The sequence below is a fragment of the Lycium barbarum genome, chromosome 8, assembly GCF_019175385.1.
Source record: "Lycium barbarum isolate Lr01 chromosome 8, ASM1917538v2, whole genome shotgun sequence".
Lineage (NCBI taxonomy): Eukaryota > Viridiplantae > Streptophyta > Magnoliopsida > Solanales > Solanaceae > Lycium > Lycium barbarum.
The window spans coordinates 120261426-120286207 of NC_083344.1; the positions used below are offsets into that span (position 1 = coordinate 120261426).

Below are 24782 nucleotides of genomic sequence, written 5' to 3' on the forward strand. Positions count from 1 at the left end.
CCTTACAAAAATTTATATGATCCCGCAATTTAGGAAGGCCATGTGTCTATCTTAGACCGTTTAGTTAGAGGCATTAAGTGAGTTATCTCTATATAAAATTTGAGATTAGAAATTTATCTCGTGTTAGGTTGAGGGTATTTGTTAAAATTATGATAAATTTTATACCACGATCATAACATTATCTTATCCCATATAGAGGATGGGATAAATGATCATAACCTGATTTTGAACCAAACGTCGAGTTCAGCAATTCGAATTGCAACAGAACACAATGTGAACTAGGGTCAATTATAACTATTGCTAGTAGTATTGCTCTTACAAAATTTTCATTTACACTCGTCCATGGGTCAAGAAGTATATGCAAAAAATTCTCAAAGTACCATGCTATTGGTAATTTATTTCACAAGATATTATTGTCATGATGTGTAGTCCAACTCAAGAGCCTTCTAAGTACACACAAAATCAGTCAAAATCTGAGAGCCTCTGCACGAAAATCAATTTCTGGGAGGTCCTCTAAACATCAGAAATATATTTGAAACAAGTAAAAGACGAAGGAAATCAATTTGCAGCTTGTCCTACCATTTTCTTCTGTTACCACCATCTAGTGCCTAAACAGACATTAGAGCAGTTCAGTCGTTTACATCTGCTCCAAGGGAACAATAACTACCCAGCATGTTGATAGGAATGAAATGTCTTCAGCGGTCCTGATTTTCCAGTCAGTCCCATGTTCTATGATCGATCCAAGAATATGAACTTTCCGTATGCGGACAAAGAAGGATTTCAATCACATAGCAGGCTCCCGCATTGCAGTGGCCAAATTGAGTTCGGGTTCTAATTCATCTAATGGGATAAAGAAGCAGTCAACCATGTCGGTGGTAACTTCCTCAAGCCGTGTTGGGCCCCACTGAATGTTCAGTACAAGAACGAATAAGTTTTCTCATCTTCTCCTAACTAAATAGAGAAGGGAGGGAGAGAGGAAGTTAAGCATGCATAGAAGACAGTTCATTACCTTTGGAGCAAAGTCCTTGTCAACCAATCTAGCACGGACACCCTGAAAATGTTTTTGTGGATAAGTATCATAGCTTAACAAGAAACGATTATACTTTGGTTGGACATCAAGGAGGAGCTTAGTAGCAGAAGAGGCTTTTTCTTGTTAGGTTAAGAGCTAAATTTGGAGATTTTTACCTCCACATCAACTCATTGGTTTGAGTTATAAGGAAAAATAATGCTGACTTAAAACTCTGCAATACTAATTAACAGAATGTTTAGATTCCACAACAAGACCTACATTACTTAATGAAACCCTGTGTTGCCAGTACAAAAGTTGGTTTCCGACATAAAACTCTGCATAACCTAAGGAATTTATGAATCATTTTACGTGGAATAAGATGTGAGATAAGATTAAGTATACGGATAGAACACCTCGAACAACAATATACCCTTAAAAGTAAGGGCCTCGTCAAGTAAATGGAGTAATAAAACTGCAAGGCTTATAAAAACTAAAACTTCTAATTTAAAGTTTTCTTTAACTAAAACTTCTACAAGTGCATGAATTAGTAAAGTTAAATCTTAAGTTTGGTATTGCAATTCCTATATAACAATTTATATATTATCAATCACCGCATAACTATTATAATCCCAGTCAACTAAACCTTTAAACGAACCCTCAATGTTTATGATGTATGATGGTAAATCACTATATTTCCTCTTCTATTCCAGTTTTAAATTTGGCAAAAGATAGGGAGACACAATGCAAAAAAACATCAGGTGATTTCTTCTCCTCTACCCAAGGCTTAGTGGCACCCGGTCACTGTGTTGACAGGTGGTAGCAGTACACACTGAATAGTCAAGGTGCATGCAAGGTGGCCCAAACACCACCATACACACAAACACACAGTGTATACGCGCGCATATTGTATGTATACAATGATTTACTTCATTTTTCCCTTCCCTCTCCCTCCACATTCTATAACGAAATATGGTGCATACAACTTTGTACAGCCAATGGTCAGAGGAAGACATACCTCACAAAAATCATCGGACACCCGTTTGGACACCCAATTAACTGATATGCGATATTCACGGACTAGACACTGATCAAGGGGTTGAAATCTGCCTTCTCTAATCTACATTTTGGCAGCAAAAAGAAATTTTAAACCCCGACAAACTAGATTGCAAAAGTAAAGGAAACGGTTAGCAACTTACTGATTTCAAAGCCACTTTCAAACTCAATGGAGAGGCTTCTTTTATTTTATTAAGAGCTGTTTTACACAATTCATCATGAGATTCTGCTGCCTCTCTTTCCTGCATTTCGTGACAGAATAAACCAGTGGAACTTGGTGCAAGTAAAAAAGAGACGAGCAAATATTTACGAATACTAAAGTCAATAAAGCATGTCAAGAAAATAGCATCCTCCACAACCCCTAGTCAAAGGAAATCAACCAGAACGTCAACAACAGCTAAACTAGATTTCTGAGATCAGAAAACATATACTATTTCTATTAAGGCAAAACATTAAATCAAACAAAAGTATCAGTGAGACAAATTTCCAAGATCAATATCCAGGAGAAAAGGTCTTAAAATAATGTCCCTAAAACTTCTATTACCATGATCTAAGACCAAAAAATGAAACAGGACAAAAAAGGGGGAAAAAGACCTAGAAACTAAATAAGGCCGATTTACAGCCAGGATTGTTTCACAAATTTCTTTATAGCTGCTTGTCAATATAGTATACTAAAGTCGTCTATAGTTCAAAGTTTTGTGGGAGAATACAATTTTTCTAACTTTCTTTTTGGACCAAGTTTTTTTACCTTTTTGGCAAAGCTAATATGTACAAAGGTTTGGGTTTGTGGCATAACAAGGTCTACTAAGTTTAATTATCGGAATGTTGTGTCAGGCGTTAAGTATTGAACCCAGAGAAGCACGTATTGAAACACTAAAAGCCATTGGAAAGCACCATTTCTTGTGCTATCAGTAATGGGTCGTTCCGAAGATATAGTTTCTGTTATTGAAGTCATATTATCCACTGTTCCAGAAGATTTGCCATCTCTCTTACAAAAGGTACAAATAGCGTGTGTTCGAAGATTTATCAAATGAAGTTTTCCATCTTAATCTTGCTTGTTAGTTTTACCTACATTCAATATTAGTCAACAGTTTGGAGCAGCTCATCAAATTTAGTGCTTGCATATGGTAAATCCAGAAATACTAGTAGTGGCTGAAAGACATACTTCCATAATGATAAATCCAGAAATACTAGTCTTGTCTTAAAGACCTACTTCCGTAATTTATTGCATTTGTACCAAGAGAAAGGAAGGACATCAAGAACAAGCAAGAGAGGGAGCGAGAGCACTTACCAGAGCTTCTATAATTTCCTCAACTGTATCCTGGCTAAAGCATTTATCGATTTTCTCGAGCCTGAATCACAAAAGGGGGTTAAACAAACTGAAACAGAGGGCAGGTTACAATGAAATGTGATGAAAGAAAAAAACATAATTTTATTATAAATAAGAAGACAAACGAAATTAACTTGGGAGCAACAGAAAAGATAACACTGGCATCTTGTAAAGATTCGTCCAAAATTTCAGGGAAGACAAAAAAGGCTTAAAGAGAACTCGTTTGACTCGTGGCTCAGAAAGGATTGATCTGTGGCCCTGGAAGAACCAAAGACCCCCCCCCCCCCCCCCCCCCCTAAGATAACTTGTTTTGGATGGCTAAATCACATAGTCCCGATTAGTCTAATGCCTATTAGATGCAAACTGAAAAAAATGAGTCACACATATTCCCACATTTTAGAAAGGAATGTTAAATAGACACTGTTGAGGTAACAGAAACTTGAAAGACAATTCGGGTTCATTTAATAAACAAAAGCTTTGAAAATCAAATCAGCAGGAGCATACTCTTTAAAGTCATAAATCTAGGCACGCAGTTTTCGGATTAACATCAAGCTAAATTTCAGCATTTAGATAAGTATTGTGCTAGATACCTTTTTAAGCATTTGAGTGCTATTTCAAGATACATATGATGTTGGCAACTTGAGTTCATAGTTCTTTTGATAACTAACGTTCATAGTTAATGATGTGACATGAGCTTTTTGCTTGTTCTAGCGGGAGCTTAGTGCATAGGGCTGCCCCTTTTTTTTATAGTTACCAATGCTTCTTGCAAAAATAATTGTGGGCTGATTGCTAAATTATGCTACAATTTTTTTTTTGATGACATGGGAACCCGCAGCCGCTACCCTTCGGGTGCGCACAGGGTAAACCCAGCTTCTGTGCAATAGCTCGCAAACCACACAGAACTAAATTATGCTACAATTTACACAACTTTATATGCATAAGGTAAAATGTTTGTTTTGTACACAAAAGAATTAGGTATAGAGTTTGCTTATATCATAGTCACCTATTTTTCAAAAGTTACATGTCTACAGTTTGCGTTTGTAAAATACTTTATTCGTGTTAAATAGCAATAACACTCATTACTAAAAGACTGATGGCCAATGCTTACTAGATAACATAATTGACCACATTGTCACCCATATTCTCCTCTCCCTCCAATTCCATCTCATTTCATCTTCGTATTTTCTGCAGCTTCTATTCTTTTCTTTCTTTTCTGTTTTTTGTTGGGGGTGGGGGAGATAATTTCTTCCTTTTCCTGTTATTGTACCGTCTTACGTTCTCTGAAATCTTTCCTTTTCCTTTCTTTTTATTCTCTATTTATCTCTCTTTATCTTAGTTCCTTAACCACTTCTCTTATTGGAAGTTGGCTGGGAGACTACCATTTCTAAGTTTGCATTATTTAAAACCAAAAGGGTAAACAGGGAGAGGGGGGGAGAAACATAGAACATCCAAAAGCCATAGCACGTTACCTATACTCATATATAGATAATTTAACGGGCTGATAAACCATTCCACCATGAGTTTCTAAAACATGTCACTATCTTAAAAGCTTCCTAAACACTAAATTGAATCCTAGAGTAATTTACTCTCTTCCCTTCCAAATCCATAGAATTGAGCAGAGCCCGCAGCATTCACAATGAGCAAGTAATAGAAAATAAAATGATGGAAGAAGGAGATTTAGATAGAAATTACTTGTGTAGAACACTCCTGCTATCTGGGTAAACAAGGTCACCATACTGAGCTAGAGAATTTTCAATGACAAGACGATCATCTGTGATCAATTTACCAAGGCGTTCTTCCATCCAAGGAAGCCTCTGTTGGACAGCAAACATCAGAACTACTAAAAAAGTAGATTATGAATTGAGAATAATAGTTACAAATTAACTTATCACTAACTTCTTTGAGTGAATAGTGGGTAGCAAGACCACAAGCAATCATTTCTACACCATTAAGCTTTTCCCCTGTTAAAGCCAAATACTCCCCTGTAAAGAAGGAGATGCCAGTATTAAACTCCTAGCATCAAACTTCCGGTTATAGTCAAAGTAGGCGGATGCATTGATATAAAAATAACTTCAGACCCAGCATGTCTTAAGCAGTATTAATCAAACAAAAGAAATAAAGAGAATTCATCAAAACAATCAATGCCCTTTGGTGGCAGACGTGTATCCAGGATTTCGAGAAGATGAGTGCATTATTACGAAGAGGTAGATTCAGGATATAAATTTGACCGATTCCACCTTTAGGTTCTTACCATTGAGCCCATTATGCTTTTGAAATTATAGGTTCAAAATTAATTATCACTTTTCAAATTGTACAAATTTTTACATATATAGCTATACTCCGTGTCGAAGATGATGGGATCCACTACTACTAGTTTCAATATACAAATTTGGTTTAATTATATAAAATTTTACGGTGACAAGAAAAATAGGAATTTCAATGTGTCAGGCTTGAAAATTTTGAAAGAATAAACCAAAAAATAAATAAAGAAAACGAAAAAAGTACTTAATTAAAATACAAGAAGTGACACCAAAACCACTTAGAGAGGTGCACCGTGCGCCCAATAACCTCGAATTATATGATACTTTGAACTTGGGTGCGTACATATATATTTAAGTATTTTTCAAAAAAAAATATAAAAGTACTTTACATGATCTAGGGAGGGGAACATGGGTTCACGTGAACCCAGGAACCCCCTTAAATACGCCACTGTTTGGTGGTGTGAAGTAATCTAATACATGAACATAAAAACGGGACAATTGGAAAAAAGAGAAAATACCAAAAACGGTAAACACTTCTGTCCAACTGATGACTTCAAATAACTAAATAAATAAATCAAAGGGGCCAGTCAAAAATATGAAGATTAAAGCCCCCCCCCCCCCCCCCCCCCTCCAAGGATAATCCGGATATATAGGTTACTTAAATGGTCGATGCACCTCATCATCAAAGAGAGGCATCGCCAGTTTCACCCGGCACAAGTATGTTGCAGGAATAGACATATCAAAGTAGGAAAACAATAAGATGATAACAGAACAACATGGCACACCAAATCATTTCGCCTAACAGAGATGTTGCTTCAGGTAAAGTTTTCTAGACTACGTACCAACCAGCGTAGCCCCATATGGAATATATTTATCAGTAATATTTTATTCTAAACTTGCCTAAGTAGCCAGGAAGGCGAGAAAGATAATAAGAAGCCCCTGCATCGGGATGGAAACCAATTTGAGCCTCAGGATTGGAATAAACCTGCAATGATTTTGCCATTTCCATTTGTAAGTTTAGGGATCAATTTTAAGGGAAAGAACATCACATCAAAAAAGTAAAAGCCAACATATCATACAACATGCTTTCCTTGAGGTAGAAATCATGTCATGGTTCAAAGTTTTGGACAATGTCCTACGGTGAGTATTGCAATTTGTCACATGTAACATAATATCATGTCTGCTAAATTTAATTGAGAATTGCATGACTTGCACAACAAAAAGGTGCAACCATCCATTAAAGAGGATAGAAGTTGGGCGTAGGAATTATGAACCTCGTAAATCAAAAAGGATACATCATAAGTGAACAAATGAATACAGAAGTCTGTAAAGATGAGGTCATAAGTATACCACCACTCAAAGTATACTTTTCACACATCATTTCCATGTCTAGTCGCAAAGAGTTCATTTGAAGCTCAGTGTAGACACCAAATTTTTTACCCTTCCCTTCCTTGCTCCATCATTTTTTAAATATTACCTAGGATAAGTTTTTCAAATCTAAATAGGTCAATTATTAATTTCCGTATAAGATATTACTTTGTTTTGGAAAAAGAATATGTTTTCTACTTTTAGAAAATTTACAATAGTTTTTTTTTTTTGGTTGCCCAAGTTTTAGGAATATTTGATTTTAGTCTAATATATAGGTGAAGTTATATTAAGAAAGTTGCTCTCTTTATCTTTTAGATGTGTATATAGATGTAATTTTAGTACATGATTTCCTAGATTGATATGCATACAATATATAGATGTACTCCTGATGCAATCCGAGTTGCCTCAAGGACATTTCGAGAACCTTCCTGAGGATTCCAAGTGTGGATGATTGCATGGAAGGATGAAGAGAAGAAAAGGGAGCATCAAGATGACCAAATGAGTGAAGAGGATGGCTATGCGTGCAAAAGGGGCTACTACTTAAATGCAAGCCATCATTTCATCTTTTCATCTCACAGGAAGACCAACCAAACAAGGCCCTTACTTCATTAAGGGTAGAATTGTAATAGCATAGCTTGTCTTCCTTCTATCCTCAGTATAAATAGTAGAGTAAACATTTCATTAGACTTAGACTATTTTGATGAATGATATTTTGATACTCTTTTGAGAATTTAGAGTGTTTGAGGGCTTGTTGAAGCCATTGATTGTCTTGTCACATTGTTGGGAGGATTGGTTGCTTGGGACATTAGTTCCCTTGAGGTCATCCTAAGAGATTAGGTGCTTAATACTGTTAGCTAATTAAAAACTTTGGTTGCCTAATTGTGCCTATTTTTGTGTCAATCTATCTATCCTTTTACTTTTCTTCTTAATTTTTTTTTTGTTTCCGTGTATCCGTTATTGTATCAACTCCCTCCATCCCAATTTATGTAAAGGTGTTTGACTGGCACAGAGTTAAAGAGAAAAAGGGGAACTTCCGAAACTTGTGGTCTAAAATAAGCCATAGAAATTTATGTGGCTATAAATCATTTCATTAAGGGTAAAAATTGAAAATATAAAGTTAAATTGTTACTAACTATGGAAAGATGTCATTTTCTTTGCAGACTGACTAAAAAGAAAAAGAGTGTTACATAAGTTGGGACGGAGGGAGTAGTTAATTTGCATCTTTTTTACATAAGTATTTATTTCATTCTATTTAGAATAAAGAAATGCGAAATGAAAAATAACACCCTCAAAAAAGATGAATACACAAAGGTGAGTTTAGGCACACCATTAGCATGGGTTTGAATTACAATTCTGATACATTCTTCTTCCTTCTTTTCTTTTCAATTCCCTATTTCCCTATTCATTTCTTCCCTTATTTTTTCTTTCTTTACCCATTACTTTATCCTTGAATTCTTATCTTACTTCCAAACATCAATGTCAACCACCTTCAGCAAAAATACAGAAACATCACTCCCTTAAAAAGACCAGACAAGTCCTCCTTCATCCTCTCCTAATTTTCTACAATCTCCCAAAAATCTATTTATTTTGCAAATTCCTCTACAAAACTCCAGCAAATCTGCTTTCTGTGAAAGCTTCTCACCATTTTAACACCCATCAATCCCTCCTATAAAAACCCAAGCAAAGACCCCCAAAAATCACGACTCAATAATCTTGCACACACACAATCACAAAAGGAAGCACCGTAAAAGCATTTGTGGTCTAAGTGCTCACTACTCAAGAAAAAGATACAAGTACAAAAAGAAACGCATATAGAAAAGCTTTCTTGGCCAACAGAAATGCTGACATCTTACAGAATTCAAATATTAATGGAGTAAAATCCTTAGTTAAAAAATAGTGCATTTGACCTTAAATTATTACTGGAGCATTGCAACAAAATTAAAGAGTTGGGTATCACCACCCACGCATCAAACATAGCTTATTCAGTGCACGGTTAAAATTTTCCTCATATCTGATAGTTTATGGGGCCTATTCAACAGCACTTCTCCCAGTGTAATAGTTAATAGTCTGTCCATTAAGGCACTCTATACCCAAACCAATATAACTCTGAAAAGAATAATCATGCAAAAGAACTTTCTTTCGTTGTGCCACCAAAAATATTGACATTTATAAGGTGTCTTGCAAATTAATCAGATAAGGAAATCTGGTGCTATAGTCGGCACCATGGAAGCAGGAACGTACAGTTCTATCAGTTACAACGCGAAACATTCCTGGAAGCGAAATACCTGCCCCACTTCCCATTGTGACGCCGTCCAAAATAGCCACCTGCACATAAAGATCGATAACACTTGTTGACTTAAACATGTCTGCTAAAGTTTGTAGAAAGTTAATTCAGTAAGTCAAATTTTCAGATGATACAGTGGCTAATATGTCACTCTGAAGTCTCGCATGTCAGCGCTATTACTCAAAGCATCTTATAAGCTTTTAATGGTCATGTGGTAGTGTTATAATGTTGCTTTAAGGAGAGGATAGTTGGAGAAGTGCACTGAAAACAAGAAGCTAAGAGAAAATCAAAAGATTTTAAAGGATGCATGACTTGACTACTTCTCAGCTGCACAAGTTTTAATGTAGAAGGACCTTCGTCATGGTTTCTGAAGCAATTCTAGTCCAGCAAGGCTAGTTTCCTTCTGAATGTTTCAAACATTTTAGTCACTTAAACTTTGCTAGAAAAAAGTTATGACCATTTTACTCAAGGTAGGCAGAGCTGAGAAAAGAGGTCAGCAGCATGACGTAGAAATTAAGCTATTGAGTGCGCTGGTAGCGGAAAATGAATTTACCGCGATGGGGTAGCTTTTCAGTATGCGGTAGCAAGTTTATATATGGATTTTTATTATGTTTTAACCTATGACGATATAAGCATCAACATTAGGTGGGCTTTTTGAAGTGAAACCTCCCTTACAGTTTTGATGTCTTCCAAGTACTTTTTGTAACAATGTATATAAGTTTCACTTAGCAGATTTTTAACATATTTCTACCTAATAAATATATGCTGAGTTTCAATTTATCGATTATATGTCGAGTTAGACTATTAAATTGTGCAGATAAATATTCATGAACTGACAGTTAAAACAGAAACTTAAATCCAAAGCATTGATACAAGCGGTGACGCAAAGGAACATCTGTCAAGATCTCCTAATAAGAGAAGGGAGATACAACATTTTGATGAGAAATCTCAATATCCAACCTCACTGACAATGCAATATGCAGAAAAAGAAAGAGTGATACTCACATTTGGCTTGAGATATGTTCCTAACAGGTAAACAAATTTATACAATGTTTGGAAGAACTTCTTGCATTCCTGAACCTTCCCTGCAGATAAGTGCATCTATGAAAATGTTTGCCAACAGTTCCATAGGCAATAAATTTAACAACTACTAACTATTATCCTTAAAAACAACGAATTCTGTGAGCAAGTGTAGAAAATGCTCTGATATTCTCCTCTAACTATAGGAATTTACAAGGTCCATCTAGGCCTTCAGTTGCAATATAAAGTAAAATACTAGCAATAAGAAGAAGCTAAGTTAATAAAATATGTTGATTATATTTCTGAGTTAGACTCATTTGATGTAGACAAGGAGAGCTCCAAAAACATGGCAGCTTCTCATGATCATTCTGCTAGTTTCCTCTTATGAAGCAAGAAAATCAAACAAATTGCAGAGATTAACAATTTGAACAGAGAGATTAATGATGTGCCGTGAATTTCGGCACATTTTATGCCTTTGTAACTAGAAATGTTGCTTGTTTTTAAGTGTTTTTACATTGTTTCTTATGTTATTTTTGTGTTTTATAGGATTGGTTGACAAAGGATCGGAAATGAGATGAAATGCTGAAAAACGGACAAATTGGAGCTAAATGACGATCCGTAACTCATGTTACGGACCGTAACGGGATCCGTAACTTATGTTACGGACCGTAACATTATCCGTATCAGAAAGGACATGTGACGCTATGAATTACGGTCCGTAACTCATGTTACGGTCCGTAACATTGGACCGTAACAAGACTCAAATTTCCAGAGAGTTTTCTTGGAAACCATCGGTGTTACGATGTGGTGTTACGGTCCGTAACATAGCACCGTAACATCAGCCAAATTTCCAGAGAGTTGCCAAGTAATATCACACGTTACGCCTCAGAAGGACGGACCGTAACACTGGTTACGGTCCATCGCATGGTGGCCGTAACATCAAAGCTGACAAATGACGAACTGAAGGACGGACCGTAACCTGGGTTACGGTCCGTAACAATGCCGCGTAAGGGCATTTTTGTCCAGAAACTTAGCGCGATTTTTGGCTCTATAAATACTTAATATAGGGTTTTAATTCGGCAGCTAGATTCATTTTGAGAGCATAAACTCTAGGTTTTCATTATTAGAAGTGGTTGGAGCATTTAAGGCAACAACTTCACTTCCATTCCACATTGTAATTGCATTGTAAGTACATTATGTCAACTTTTAAGCTTTCTTTGTTAGTCAAGATTATGAGTAGCTAATTTTAAAGCTAAGGTTGTGAGTCCCATGATGGATATTATGTGAATGGGTTTCTATTATTGATATATGCATAATGGTTGTTGGTATTCATTCAGTTTTTGTGATTTAATGTTGGGTGATGATTGCAAGCATTATCCTAAGCCATTATATTAACTTTTCTTGGGAAAGAGAGTTAGTATTGGTAAGATTGAATGACAATGACTCGAGGCGTTAACCCTCGTTTAATAGACTAACTTAGGGATAAGAACAAGTCTAAATTGGCATTATTGGTCATTCTTCAATTGCAACTCTTTTATATTCGGAAGAATCATAAAGAGGAAATACGACTTAACTGTTGGGAAACATTAGGAAGTCCTTAAGAGACCAAGTGCATATTCATAGAACAACCATTAGAAGTATATCACATTGAAATCTAAAGCATAATATCTAATCAAATTGGGGAACACAACCTTAGTCTCTATCTCGCATTAAATACAATTTCAGTCAAAATACTTAATTACATTATTCAACAACTATTTCAAACTATCAGGAATAGGATTAAAGCCTTTAAAGACTAGTATCGCATACGATTAGTACTCTTTTCTCTCCATATTCCCTGTGGGATTCGACCCAAACCTTGTTGGGTTACTATATTTGACAACGTCCGCTTTACGACATTAATAGGTGTAATTTGAGCGTATCAAATTTTGGCGCCGTTGCCGGGGAATACGGTTTAGAAATTATTGATTGTTGTGTACTCTTCTTTAAAACTTTTTCTATTCCATCACACCTTGTTTGCTGTTGTAGTGAACCAGGTGAACATGGCAGGAAGACACAATCGCAATCAAGGGAACCAAGGGGGAATCCAAGTGAACCATCCTGCACCAGAAGAAGAAGAGGAGGATGAGAATGTATTTGCGGAATTCATCAACGAAGCTGATTATGCTTCTGCTGTAGTTCCTCCTAGAACGGGAAATGCTAATTTCAAAATTGATGGTTCTATCTATCAGCTATTGAAACTTGAAGGCTATTTCCGAAATTCTTCTGAGGATTGTCCACTCCGACACCTGAAGAATTTCCTGCATGTATGTTCTCAACAATCCCAAGGTGATGTTCCTGTTGATGCACTGCGGTTACGGGTTTTCAAATATTCCTTGGCTGGCCAAGCAAGGGAATGGTATGAAAAGCTCCCCAGCAATACTATTCATACCTGGAACGAGTTAGCCAATATATTTTTGAAAAAGTGGTTCCCACCAAGCAAAAAGGCTGAGCTTCGGGACAAGATCTTTGAGTTCAAACAACTTCCGGGGGAACAATTATATGCAGCATGGGAGCGTTTCAAATACTATCTAGCTCAATCTCCGACTCATGGATTTACGGATGCTATCCTCACCGAGAAATTCTACAAGGGGTTAGATACCATGAATCAAATTGCTGTCAACACTGCAGCTGGGGGATGCTTCATGGACAAATCATTTGTCAACATCACCAGGTTGCTCGACAAGCTTACTACCCACAACCAAGCTTGGCATTCTAGTGATAGTGAAATCCTGTCATATGGTAGTCCCTCTGCTGCCGCGGTGGCCAAAGAAAATCATGAGCGAGATCATGCATTTGCTCAATTGCAAACCACCGTGGATTTATTATCGAAGAGGCTTACGGAGAAAGAAGCCAAAAGTGTGAATGTTGTCGAAGAAATGCCACCTTATGCTCCAGGAATGTACCAAGTCTCGGAAGAAGCTTATCTAGAGGGGCAGCCACAACGTGAGGATGCAAATTATATCGATCAGCCTCAAGGGGGTTATCAAAAGCCATGGAGACCCCAACAACAAAGCAATCAATATGGTCGAAATGAATATGGAGGTTCGGACAGGAGGGATTACAACACTAACAATTATAGTAATCGGAATTCCAATGCCTATGTTCCACCAAAAGGTCGTACGTCTACCTCTCAGAATTGGCGAGAAAGTCCTTCCAATGATCAAGGAACCTCTCGGATGGAATCTATGCTTGAAAAGATATTAGACAACCAACTCAAGAGTGACAAGAAGATCGAAAATTCGACCGAAGTGGTAGGTTCTCACACCGCTTCGATTCATAAACTTGAGTCACAAATGAGAGACCTTTCTCGTGAGCAGCACCCACCGTAAAGAGGGGGCCTTCCTAGCGACACAGTTCCGAACCCAAGGGGTAGTGTCGAGCATCAAAGGAGGCTCAACCCTCCTATGCAAACCATAGGAGGGTTGAGCATGTCCTTCAAACCATAGGAGGGTTGAGCCTCCTTTGATGCTCGACACTTGATGAACTATCCTCCTCAAGCTCGATTCGATGTTCACAAATACCGGAGGGAATTCCCCTAATATCTGCAATAATCCACCCGATAGCTCTTCGATACTCCTGCAACACTTCAAGCACCTTTTGAGTTTGGTCCTCACCCAACAAAGATGAGAGAATAACCGGTAAAGTATTATCTGGGCCAAGAAAAGCATACTTCAGATGAGGGGGCAGGAGCTTGAGCTCAAGTTTTGGAGGCTCAATAATTGAAGGCTTAGCCGGAGGAGTGGTTCGTTTATCAAGATCAAGAGATAGTTTCTTCGGCTCATAAGAGTATGAACCCCGGCCAATGAGAGAATTAACTGTTTCAATATACTCCTGCATATTATCCGCCTCGAAGTTCACCAGGATAGCCGAAAGTGTCTCATCAAAATGCTCTTCTTCTAACTGATGTTCCACCGCTTCGTCTATATCATCGAATGAATCAATGACTGAAATGCTCTCATAAGCACTAGGCAACTTTAACCCCTTGGAAGGTTACTTCTTCATTATTGACTCGGAATTTTATTTCATTCTTTTCCGAGTCTATCAGGGCTCTTCCGGTGGTGAGAAATGGCCTTCTCAAGATAATTGGGACTTCTTTGTCAACTGCACAATCCAGGATGACAAAATCTGCCGATAATAAGAATTCCCCCACTCTAACAAGGATATCATCAACAACACCTACCGGTCATTTGATGGTTCTGTCGGCCATTTGGAGACGCATGCTCGTTGGTTTAGGTGTTCCCAGACCAGCTTGCTTATATATGGCTAGTGGCATCAAATTAATACTAGCACCATTGTCACATAAAGCCCGAGCGAAATCATGATGACCGATGGTGCAAGGGATAGTGAAAGCCCCAGGATCTCCCTTCTTCTCCACATTTGATGACGAAATAATAGAACTCACACGGTGGGTGACCCCCACCGTATCATGCTTGATCGGCCTTTTCTTTGTCAACAAATCCTTCAAATATTTAGCAAATCCCGGCATTTCTGGGAATGCGTCTAGGAATGGGATATTCATTGACAACCCTTTCAGTTGGTCGTAGAATCGTTGGCACTTGGCGTCCTCCGTTCTTTTCATCAATCTTTGCGGAAATGGGGGAGGAGACTTATATGTTTGAGTTAAAGGTTTAATTGCCCCTGTGACCTTGCTCTTTCGAAAGCTCTCTCCGGTGGATTTTTCAACACTTGGCTCCTCGTCACCCTTTTTAACACTAGGGTGCACTTCCTTCTCCCTCTCAACAACAATAGGCACTTCAATTGGTGCCTCTTTTTCTTCTTCAACCTCTTCTTCAATAACCTCATCAATGATAGGTTCAACCACTTTCTGATTTACCGCGTCAAGGACCTTTCCGCTTCTAGTGGAAATAGCTTTGCATGAGGCAATGTGATCGCCTCCACTACCCCTTGGGTTCGGAATTGTGTCGCTAGGAAGGCCCCCTCTTTACGGTGGGTGCTGCTCACGAGAAAGGTCTCTCATTTGTGACTCAAGTTTATGAATCGAAGCGGTGTGAGAACCTACCACTTCGGTCAAATTTTCGATCTTCTTGTCACTCTTGAGTTGGTTGTCTAATATCTTTTCAAGCATAGATTCCATCCGAGAGGTTCCTTGATCATTGGAAGGACTTTCTCGCCAATTCTGAGAGGTAGACGTACGGCCTTTTGGTGGAACATAGGCATTGGAATTCCGATTACTATAATTGTTAGTGTTGTAATCCCTCCTGTCCGAACCTCCATATTCATTTCGACCATATTGATTGCTTTGTTGTTGGGGTCTCCATGGCTTTTGATAACCCCCTTGAGGCTGATCGATATAATTTGCATCCTCACGTTGTGGCTGCCCCTCTAGATAAGCTTCTTCCGAGACTTGGTACATTCCTGGAGCATGAGGTGGCATTTCTTCGACAACATTTACACTTTTGGCTTCTTTCTCCGTAAGCCTCTTCGATAATAAATCCACGGTGGTTTGCAATTGAGCAAATGCATGATCTCGCTCATGATTTTCTTTGGCCACCGCGGCAGCAGAGGGACTACCATATGACAGGATTTCACTATCACTAGAATGCCAAGCTTGGTTGTGGGTAGTAAGCTTGTCGAGCAACCTGGTGATGTTGACAAATGATTTGTCCATGAAGCATCCCCCAGCTGCAGTGTTGACAGCAATTTGATTCATGGTATCTAACCCCTTGTAGAATTTCTCGGTGAGGATAGCATCCGTAAATCCATGAGTCGGAGATTGAGCTAGATAGTATTTGAAACGCTCTCATGCTGCATATAATTGTTCCCCCGGAAGTTGTTTGAACTCAAAGATCTTGTCCCGAAGCTCAGCCTTTTTGCTTGGTGGGAACCACTTTTTCAAAAATATATTGGCTAACTCGTTCCAGGTATGAATAGTATTGCTGGGGAGCTTTTCATACCATTCCCTTGCTTGGCCAGCCAAGGAATATTTGAAAACCCGTAACCGCAGTGCATCAACAGGAACAACACCTTGGGATTGTTGGAACATACATGCAGGAAATTCTTCAGGTGTCGGAGTGGACAATCCTCAGAAGAATTTCGAAAATAGCCTTCAAGTTTCAATAGCTGATAGATAGAACCATCAATTTTGAAATTAGCATTTCCCGTTCTAGGAGGAACTACAGCAGAAGCATAATCAGCTTCGTTGATGAATTCCGCAAATACATTCTCATCCTCCTCTTCTTCTTTCGGTGCAGGATGGTTCACTTGGATTCCCCCTTGGTTCCCTTGATTGCGATTGTGTCTTCCTGCCATGTTCACCTGATTCACTACAACAGCAAACAAGGTGTGATGGAATAGAAAAAGTTTTAAAGAAGAGTATTTGATCTTCATTAAGAGTTCTTTCTCTCTCTCCTCTGCTCTCTCCCAGATCTGCCCACCCGCCACTCCGTCCGGCGACCATACGTCACCACTGTTTAGGTGACGCCGGCGACCAGGTAACGCCGGCCACTTTTCCAGCTAGATTTACTTTTCTTCTCTCTTTCCTTTTCTTCTTCTCCTCTTCTTCTTCTCTTCTCCTTTTTTTTCCCTTTTTTAATCTGCTTCTGGCGCTGCCAGTACGCCGCTGCGCCATCGCCGACGACTTTTCCGGCGACTTTTTCCGGCCAACCCTCTCTTTCTCTCTCCTTTTTCCCTTTTTCTTTTATTTTTCTTTTCTTCTTTCCCCCCCCCCCCCCCCCCCTATTCTCTTCTCCCTTTCAGGTATTTGTGAACATTTTTCCGGCAGTGAACAGTAACTTGACCGTGAACAGTGTTTTCCGTTGACAACCAGGTTCAGTTCAACTGGAGTTGGTACCTCCGGTTGCCATATCCATTATTTGTCCATACACTTGTAGTTATATTTTGCTGACTTTAGACCTTTGAATAATTTATTAGTTCATACTTATTTTTGTGGCTTTGGTTAGTGATGGTAGACTAGGGTCGTGTTCTCGTTCGGGAACGGGGGCGAGGGTTAGGAGGGGTAAGTGGGTTAAAGGAGCCTCTAGGTTGAGAGTAGGGTCTTGGAACATTGGGACGTTAACGGGGAAGTCCATAGAGCTAGTTAAGATTCTTAAGAAGAGGAAGATTAATATAGCTTGTGTCCAAGAGACTAAATGGTAGGACCTAAAGCTAAAGAGGTAGACGGGTATAAGCTGTGGTTCTCTGGTAGGTCGAAGTATAGAAATAGGGTGGGCATTTTAGTAGATAGTGATTTAAGGGACCAGGTGGTAAAGGTTAGGAGAGCCACTGATAGGATGATGTCGATTAAAGTGGTCGTTAAAGGGCTCACTTTGAACATTATTAGTGCATATGCGCCGCAAGCGGGCTTAGGCGAGGAGGAGAAGAGGCGCTTTTGGGAGGATTTGGACGAATTAGTGGGAGGCATACCGCCTACTGAGAAGTTATTCGTGGGAGGTGATTTCAATGGGCACATCGGGCCTATTTCGGGAGGTTATGATGATGTGCATGGAGGCTTTGGCTTCGGGGACAGGAATGGAGGAGGAGTCTCACTTTTGGATTTTGCAAGAGCTTTCGGATTGGTGATAGCCAATTCGAGTTTCCCAAAGAAGGAGGAGCACTTGGTAACCTTCCGTAGTTCAGTGGCTAAGACCCAAATAGACTTTTTACTCCTTAGGAAGGACGATAAAGGTCTGTGCAAAGACTGTAAGGTCATTCCGAGGGACTATCTTACAACCAGACATAAGCTCTTGGTGATGGATGTAGGGATCAAGATGACGAGGAAGAAGAGGGTCGTGGATGACCGACCTAGGATCAGATGGGGGAGTTTGACCACGACTAGTGTCGTAGAGATGGAAGAGAAATTGAAGGTTATGGGGGCCTGGGATAGTAGTGGGGGTGCGACAAGTATGTGGGATAGGACGGCTAGTTGCATTAGGGCGGTAGCAAGGGAAGTGTTGGGGGTCTCGACAGGTAGTCGTGGCCAGCATCGAGGGGACTGGTGGTGGAATGGAGAAGTTCAAGGGAAGGTGGAAGCAAAGAAGGTGGCGTATGCGAAGTTGATAGAAAGCAAGGATGAGGTGGAGCAGTGGACGAATAGGGAACTTTATAAGATGGCGAGGAAGGAGGCGAAGTTGGCGGTTTCGATGGCAAAAACGGCAGCTTTTGAACGCCTTTATGCTGAACTAGAAGAGAAAGGAGGGGATCAGAAATTGTTCAAGCTAGCCAAGGCGAGGGAGAGAAAGGCACGTGATGTGGTTCAAGTAAAGTGCATCAAGGACGAGCATGGCAAAGTATTGCTAGAGGAGACTCTCATTAGACGGAGATGGCAGTCATACTTCTCCAAACTCTTAAATGAAGAAGGGGACAGAGACATCGTGTTGGGAGATTTAGAACATACAGGAAGGCGTCACGATTTTGGGTATTGCAGGAGTAATAAGGTTGAGGAGGTTAAGGGTGTTGTTCGTAGGATGCGTAGGGGAAGAGCGACCGGACCTGACGAGATTCCTCGGGAATTTTGGAAGAGTGCGGGCCCGGCAGGTTTGGAGTGGCTGACTAGGTTGTTTAATGTCATCTTTAAGACGGCAATGATGCTTGAAGAATGGAGGTCGAGTGTAATGGTCCCTCTATACAAGAACAAGGGAGATATCCAGAGTTGCAACAACTATAGAGGTATCAAGCTGCTAAGCCATACAATGAAAGTGTGGAAAAGGGTGGTGGAGATGAGGGTGAGGAAAGGCGTGTCTATTTCAGAGAATCAGTTCGGATTCATGCCGGACGCTCAACTACAGAAGCCATCCATCTTGTGAGGAGACTGGTGGAGCAGTATAGGGAAAGGAAGAGGGACTTACACATGGTATTCATCGACCTAGAAAAGGTTTACGACAAAGTTCCAAGAGAGATCCTATGGAGATGCTTGGAGGCTAAAGGTGTACCTGTGGCGTACATTAGGGTGATCAAGGACATGTATGAGGGAGCCAAAACCAGGGTAAGGACAGTAGGAGGAGACTCAGAGCACTTTCCAGTTGTGATGGGGTTGCATCAAGGATCAGCTCTTAGTCCGTTTTTATTTGCCTTGGTGATGGATGGATTGACGCGGCAAATTCAAGGTGAGGTGCCATGGTGTATGCTTTTCGCGGATGACATAGTCCTGATCGACAAGACTCGTAGCGGAGTTAACGCTAAGCTGGAGGATTGGAGACAAACTCTGGAGTCTAAAGGGTTTAAGCTGAGTAGGACCAAGACAGAGTACTTAGAGTGTAAGTTTAGTGAAGCATCTCAGGAGGCTGGCTTGGAAGTGAGGCTTGGTACCCAAGCCATCCAGAAGAAAAGTAGTTTCAAGTATCTTGGGTCTATTATGCAAGGCAGCGGGGAGATTGATGATGATGTCACACATCGTATTGGGGCAGGGTGGATGAAATGGAGGCTTGCTTCCGGAGTGCTATGTGACAAGGGCAAGTTCTACAAAGTGGTAGTTAGACCGACTATGTTGTATGGGGCGGAGTGTTGGCCAGTTAAGATTTCTCACGTTCAAAAGATGAAAGTTGCTGAGATGAGAATGTTGAGATGGATGTGTGGCCACACCAAGAGTGACAGGATTAGGAATGAGGATATTCGGGACAAGGTGGGAGTGGCCTCGGTGGAAGACAAGATGCGAGAAGCGAGATTGAGATGGTTTGGGCATGTGAAGAGGAGAGACACGGATGCCTCAGTGCGGAGTTGTGAGAGGTTGGCCATGGATGGTTTCAGACGAGGTAGGGGTAGGCCAAAGAAGTATTGGGGAGAGGTAATTAGACACGACATGGCGCAGTTACAGCTTACCGAGGACATGACCTTAGATAAGAGGGTTTGGAGGACCCACATTAGGGTAGAAGGTTAGTAGATAGTCTCATCATCCTGTCTTATTAGTAGTCGCATTATCGTAGTATAATTTCTTGTGCTCTGATTTATGCTATTATCTGTTATTTCCTGTGCTTTGATTATTCTATGTTATCTGTGTCGCTTGCGTTACTTCATTTCCATATCGCTTTGAATCTCTTAGCCTTATCTGACCTCTTTTTATGTTTTTTTATTGAGCCGAAGGTCTTTCGGAAACAGCCGTCCGACCTTGGTAGGAGTAAGGTCTGCGTACACTCTACCCTCCCCAGACCCCACGTGGTGGGATTTCACTGGGTTGTTGTTGTTGTTGTACACAACAATCAGTAATTTCTATACCGTATTCCCCGACAACGGCGCCAAAATTTGATACGCTCAAATTACACCTATTAATGGCGTAAAGCGGACATTGTCAAATATAGTAACCCAACAAGGTTGGGGTCGAATCCCACAGGAAATATGGAGAGAAAAGAGTACTAATCGTATGCGATACTAGTCTTTAAAGGCTTTAATCCTATTCCTGATAGTTTGAAATAGTTGTTGAATAATGTAATTAAGTATTTTGACTGAAATTGTATTTAATGCGAGATAGAGACTAAGGTTGTGTTCCCCAATTTGATTAGATATTATGCTTCAGATTTCAATGTGATATACTTCTAATGGTTGTTCTATGAATATGCACTTGGTCTCTTAAGGACTTCCTAATGTTTCCCAACAGTTAAGTCGTATTTCCTCTTTATGATTCTTCCGAATATAAAGAGTTGCAATTGAAGAATGACCAATAATGCTAATTTAGACTTGTTCTTATCCCTAAGTTAGTCTATTAAACGAGGGTTAACACCTCGAGTCATTGTCATTCAATCTTACCAATACTGACTCTCTTTCCCAAGAAAAGTTAATATAATGGCTTAGGATAATGCTTGCAATCATCACCCAACGTTAAATCACAAAAACTGAATGAATACCAACAACCATTATGCATATATCAATAATAGAAACCCATTCACATAATATCCATCATGGGACTCACAACCTTAGCTTTAAAATTAGCTACTCATAATCTAACAAAGAAAGCTTAAAAGTTGACAATTAACGATGATCCATTCTCACTCAGTAGGTTGTGAGAAAGAATTGTTCCACTTAGGTATTCAATTTGTTCTTGTCGGGCTCCTCACTTTTACAATTTGCAAATGTTGCACCTGTATTGACTAACACAAATAAGCATTTCTCTAACACAATACTCCCACTGTTCCATCTTATGTGGGAGGGTTCGAAGTTCATGGGTCAAGATAGTTAATTTTTGGTGTGCACTCAGACATAAATCTTCACGTATTTTTGAAATACAATTTACATATTTGAAACATACATAAAGTACCATAAGTCCCATAGTTAATAATTCTGAATACTTAAAAGTATTTGAAGAAAAGTGTTGTCAAAGAAAAACCTCTTTAACATATAGTAATAGGGCCACATAAAATGGAACTGAGGGATTAATATTTGTGTCCGGACCAGCCACTTCGACTAATCTACCAAATACTTGTTACCTCTCTCCCCCACAGGTACCACAGCTACCGAATAACTTTGTCCGGCACAGTTGTCCGGCACAGAGGCACACATTTGGGTTCAAATTCCAAAACACGCACCTAAAGGTGTGGATTTGTCTCTGTTGGAATTTGAACCGTGGTCTTCCATGGTCCATTCGAGTTTTATCCATTGCAAGTCACACCTTTGGGTGCCTCTAAGACATGAATACTCATTAACTTTGAGTGATATTTACACCCAACCAAGTAGAAAACAGTAAGGAAGCAGTTCTATTATGACATTGAGGAGGAAGAGGAAACTATAAAATTTCACAGTGGATAATCACGTGAAGAACTTCCGAAGCAGCAATCCTGATGTTCACAAATCCATAGAGTACAATGATAGCAACCCCAAATCATGGGAGAACCTTGATTTCCTTGAAATACAATTACAAAATCTTTGTTTTAAACAGAAATTTAAGCATGCAATAGTTCGATCATGGCACAAATTTCAGCCGAAGTACTTGATCATAACAAAACTTTAAACCGGGAGTACTTGATAATCGCAGAAAATAAAGCAGGGAATACTAGAGCATCGCACTTACAAATTACAACTTGGAAATAGCATAACACAATAAAAGAGAAACAGAAGTAAAAGTATGTCTTACAAATTACAACTTGGAAATGACATAACACGATAAAAAAGAAACAGAGCTAAAAGCATACACACCTTCATTAATCAACTTATAAAGTGTAACAACATCTGCTCCAGAACAAAATGCCCTTCCATTTCCCTGCAATATATTTCAATCAAAAACTTAAAATTTTGCTGGTATGTGCAAATTGCATAAACATAACTCTGATCTTAAAATTTTGCTGGTATGTGCAAATTGCATAAACATAACTCTGATACTTCAAAACAGAAATTAACAAAACAGGAAGGTGAAAAGTAGCAATGTGTTATTACCTTCATCATGACAAATCCAATTTCTGAGTTTTCCTCCCAAGACTCATACAATCTACTTAAACGATCAGCCTATCATTCAAAATAGAATCAACTACTGCCATACAGAAACATAAATAAACATATTCTTCAAAAAAGGAAAAACGTAAAAATGTATCACCATAGAAGGAGTCAGAGCATTAAGAGCAGATGGTCTATTGAGTATAGCTGCTCTCGATTTAGCCCTTCCTTCAACCAGAACCTGTTACAACAACGCATAGTAATCAGGGTTTCGCCATATTTAGGAGAACACATTTTCTAGAAAATGTTTCCAATTTTCCCATGTTCGTTTGGTCAAAATTTTTGGAAATGCTCTAGGAAAACAAGTTCCACGGGCATTCCACATTGATTGCGTCCTCCCCATCCTCCAACACACCTCATCTTCACCCCACCCCCTAGCCCCCATCCCCGACACCCCACACCCAGCGGCGTATTTAGCCTTGTAGACAAGGGTTCAATTGAACTAGAGGCGGAGCTAGCTCATCGGGTGCTGGTTCGGCCGAACCCAGTAGCTTTAGTCAAAACCTTATATTTGTATTAAAAAATCTATTGAAAATATATAAATTATTAATTAAGAACTCAAGAACTCTAAAAAACTAAAACCTCGAACCCTTGTGGAAACGGAGGGAAGGCAAAGGTCCGTAGGAGGACAACTATCAGTATTAGCTGACTGGTGACGAGGATCATATAGTTTGAGAGCTGGATCGAGTTTTAAAGCGTGGTTATGGCGGATGGAATGTGCCCTATCCCGCGAAGTAGATAAACGTCAAATCCTGGCTCCGCTTCTGATTATTTATTGAAGCCCAAACTTTCGATGGGAGCATAAATTTAAGCGTAAAAAATTACTAAAATTGTAAAAAATAATAGATATGAACTCATAACTTCAAAAATATAATGGGTTCAATGCTAAGAACCCATAGAGTTTAAATTCTGAATCCGCCTCTGCACACCCCTAGTCCCACCTCTCATAGTATTTGTGCACATTGTATACAAATGCTTTTAGTATATTATTTTTTGTTTACTTACGTACCAAACACAAGAAAATAAGTAAAAAACCCACTTATTTTCCTTCATACGAAACAATTTGATGATGGAAAATGTAAAATGAACCTGTTCTTGAAGATAATCGACATGGGCATAGCTGGGTTGAGCAGAAAAATGTCTACAATATTGATTAGAGAGGAAACTCGAGTCATTTCTACAAAAGGGTTTACTGAGTGATAGCAAAACTTTGAGTTTATGGATTCTCATTTTGAGGTCTCTTGTCCTGTGTGCTGCGAAATGGAACACTGGGGTTTAGGGCTTTCCACGAAAAATGAAACAAGAAGTTTTCAACTGACGAGGCTTAAAAAAAGTGGTCTTTAATTTTTGTCCCTCAAATTACTGGTTTTTCATTTTTGTCCTAAGGGCAAATACCATGAGATTTGTAGTTCGAATCACGGCTCAGTTAAAAAAATATTTACAAGTTAGAGTTTCGTAGTAAAGTTAGGCCTCAGGCAGAGTTCTTTGCATGCAAAACTCTTAGCTTGCGAATCCAAACTTTTGTCTTGCAAAATTCTTTTTTTTTTTTTTTACCGAGTTGGGGTTCGAACCCAAAATCTCAGGGGTTAGGAAAAGGCCAAAAATTAAAGACCATCAATTTGAGGGGGGAAATTAAAGACTAGTGCCTTTGAAGGGCAATCCGCACAAAAAAATGAGGCCTAACTTTTGCCCGAATAGGCCTAATTGTGGGCGAATGTTAGGCCTTAAGGCAGAAGTTTCGCGAAAGTCTTGCCTTGCGAAATTCCTTTTTTTTTTAACTGAGCGGGTTTCGAACCCAAAACCTCAGGATATTTTCGATCACTTTTTTAAGTGAAGGGCAAAATTTAAAGACCAGCAATTTTATGGGCAAAAATTAAAGATCGGCGCCTTTGAATGAAAATCCATGCAAAACAATGTGATTTTTTACCATCTGTTTTAGTGTTGGTGGACAGAGTTATCTGGTACATATTTACTGATGGGAGGTGGTAGGTATCATGGTGAATTAGTCGAGGTACACGCAAGCTGGCCCAAGGACACCTCTGT

The 24782-nt window shown here is 39.3% G+C and overlaps 1 protein-coding gene and 2 non-coding genes across 3 annotated transcripts; 1 reads left to right on the forward strand and 2 right to left on the reverse strand.

Moving 5' to 3' along the window:
* Nucleotides 1–368: 368 nt before the first annotated feature.
* LOC132606960 (small ribosomal subunit protein mS47) lies at nucleotides 369–24054 on the reverse strand. The gene is made up of 14 exons (XM_060320682.1): nucleotides 23829–24054; nucleotides 22840–22920; nucleotides 22683–22751; nucleotides 22446–22509; nucleotides 10311–10390; nucleotides 9263–9346; nucleotides 6554–6638; nucleotides 5289–5374; nucleotides 5085–5206; nucleotides 3354–3414; nucleotides 2206–2304; nucleotides 2025–2126; nucleotides 1010–1051; nucleotides 369–904 (listed from the first exon to the last, which is right to left on the reverse strand). The coding sequence occupies exons 1-14, from the start codon at nucleotides 23967–23969 to the stop codon at nucleotides 785–787; spliced, it is 1236 nt and encodes a 411-aa protein (XP_060176665.1). The 5' UTR covers nucleotides 23970–24054; the 3' UTR covers nucleotides 369–784.
* Nucleotides 12815–12921, reverse strand: LOC132608473 (small nucleolar RNA R71). Its single transcript, XR_009570392.1, has one exon. It is a non-coding gene; the product is annotated as a small nucleolar RNA R71 (small nucleolar RNA).
* Nucleotides 16085–16191, forward strand: LOC132608502 (small nucleolar RNA R71). The gene has a single exon (XR_009570416.1). It is a non-coding gene; the product is annotated as a small nucleolar RNA R71 (small nucleolar RNA).
* Nucleotides 24055–24782: the final 728 nt, after the last annotated feature.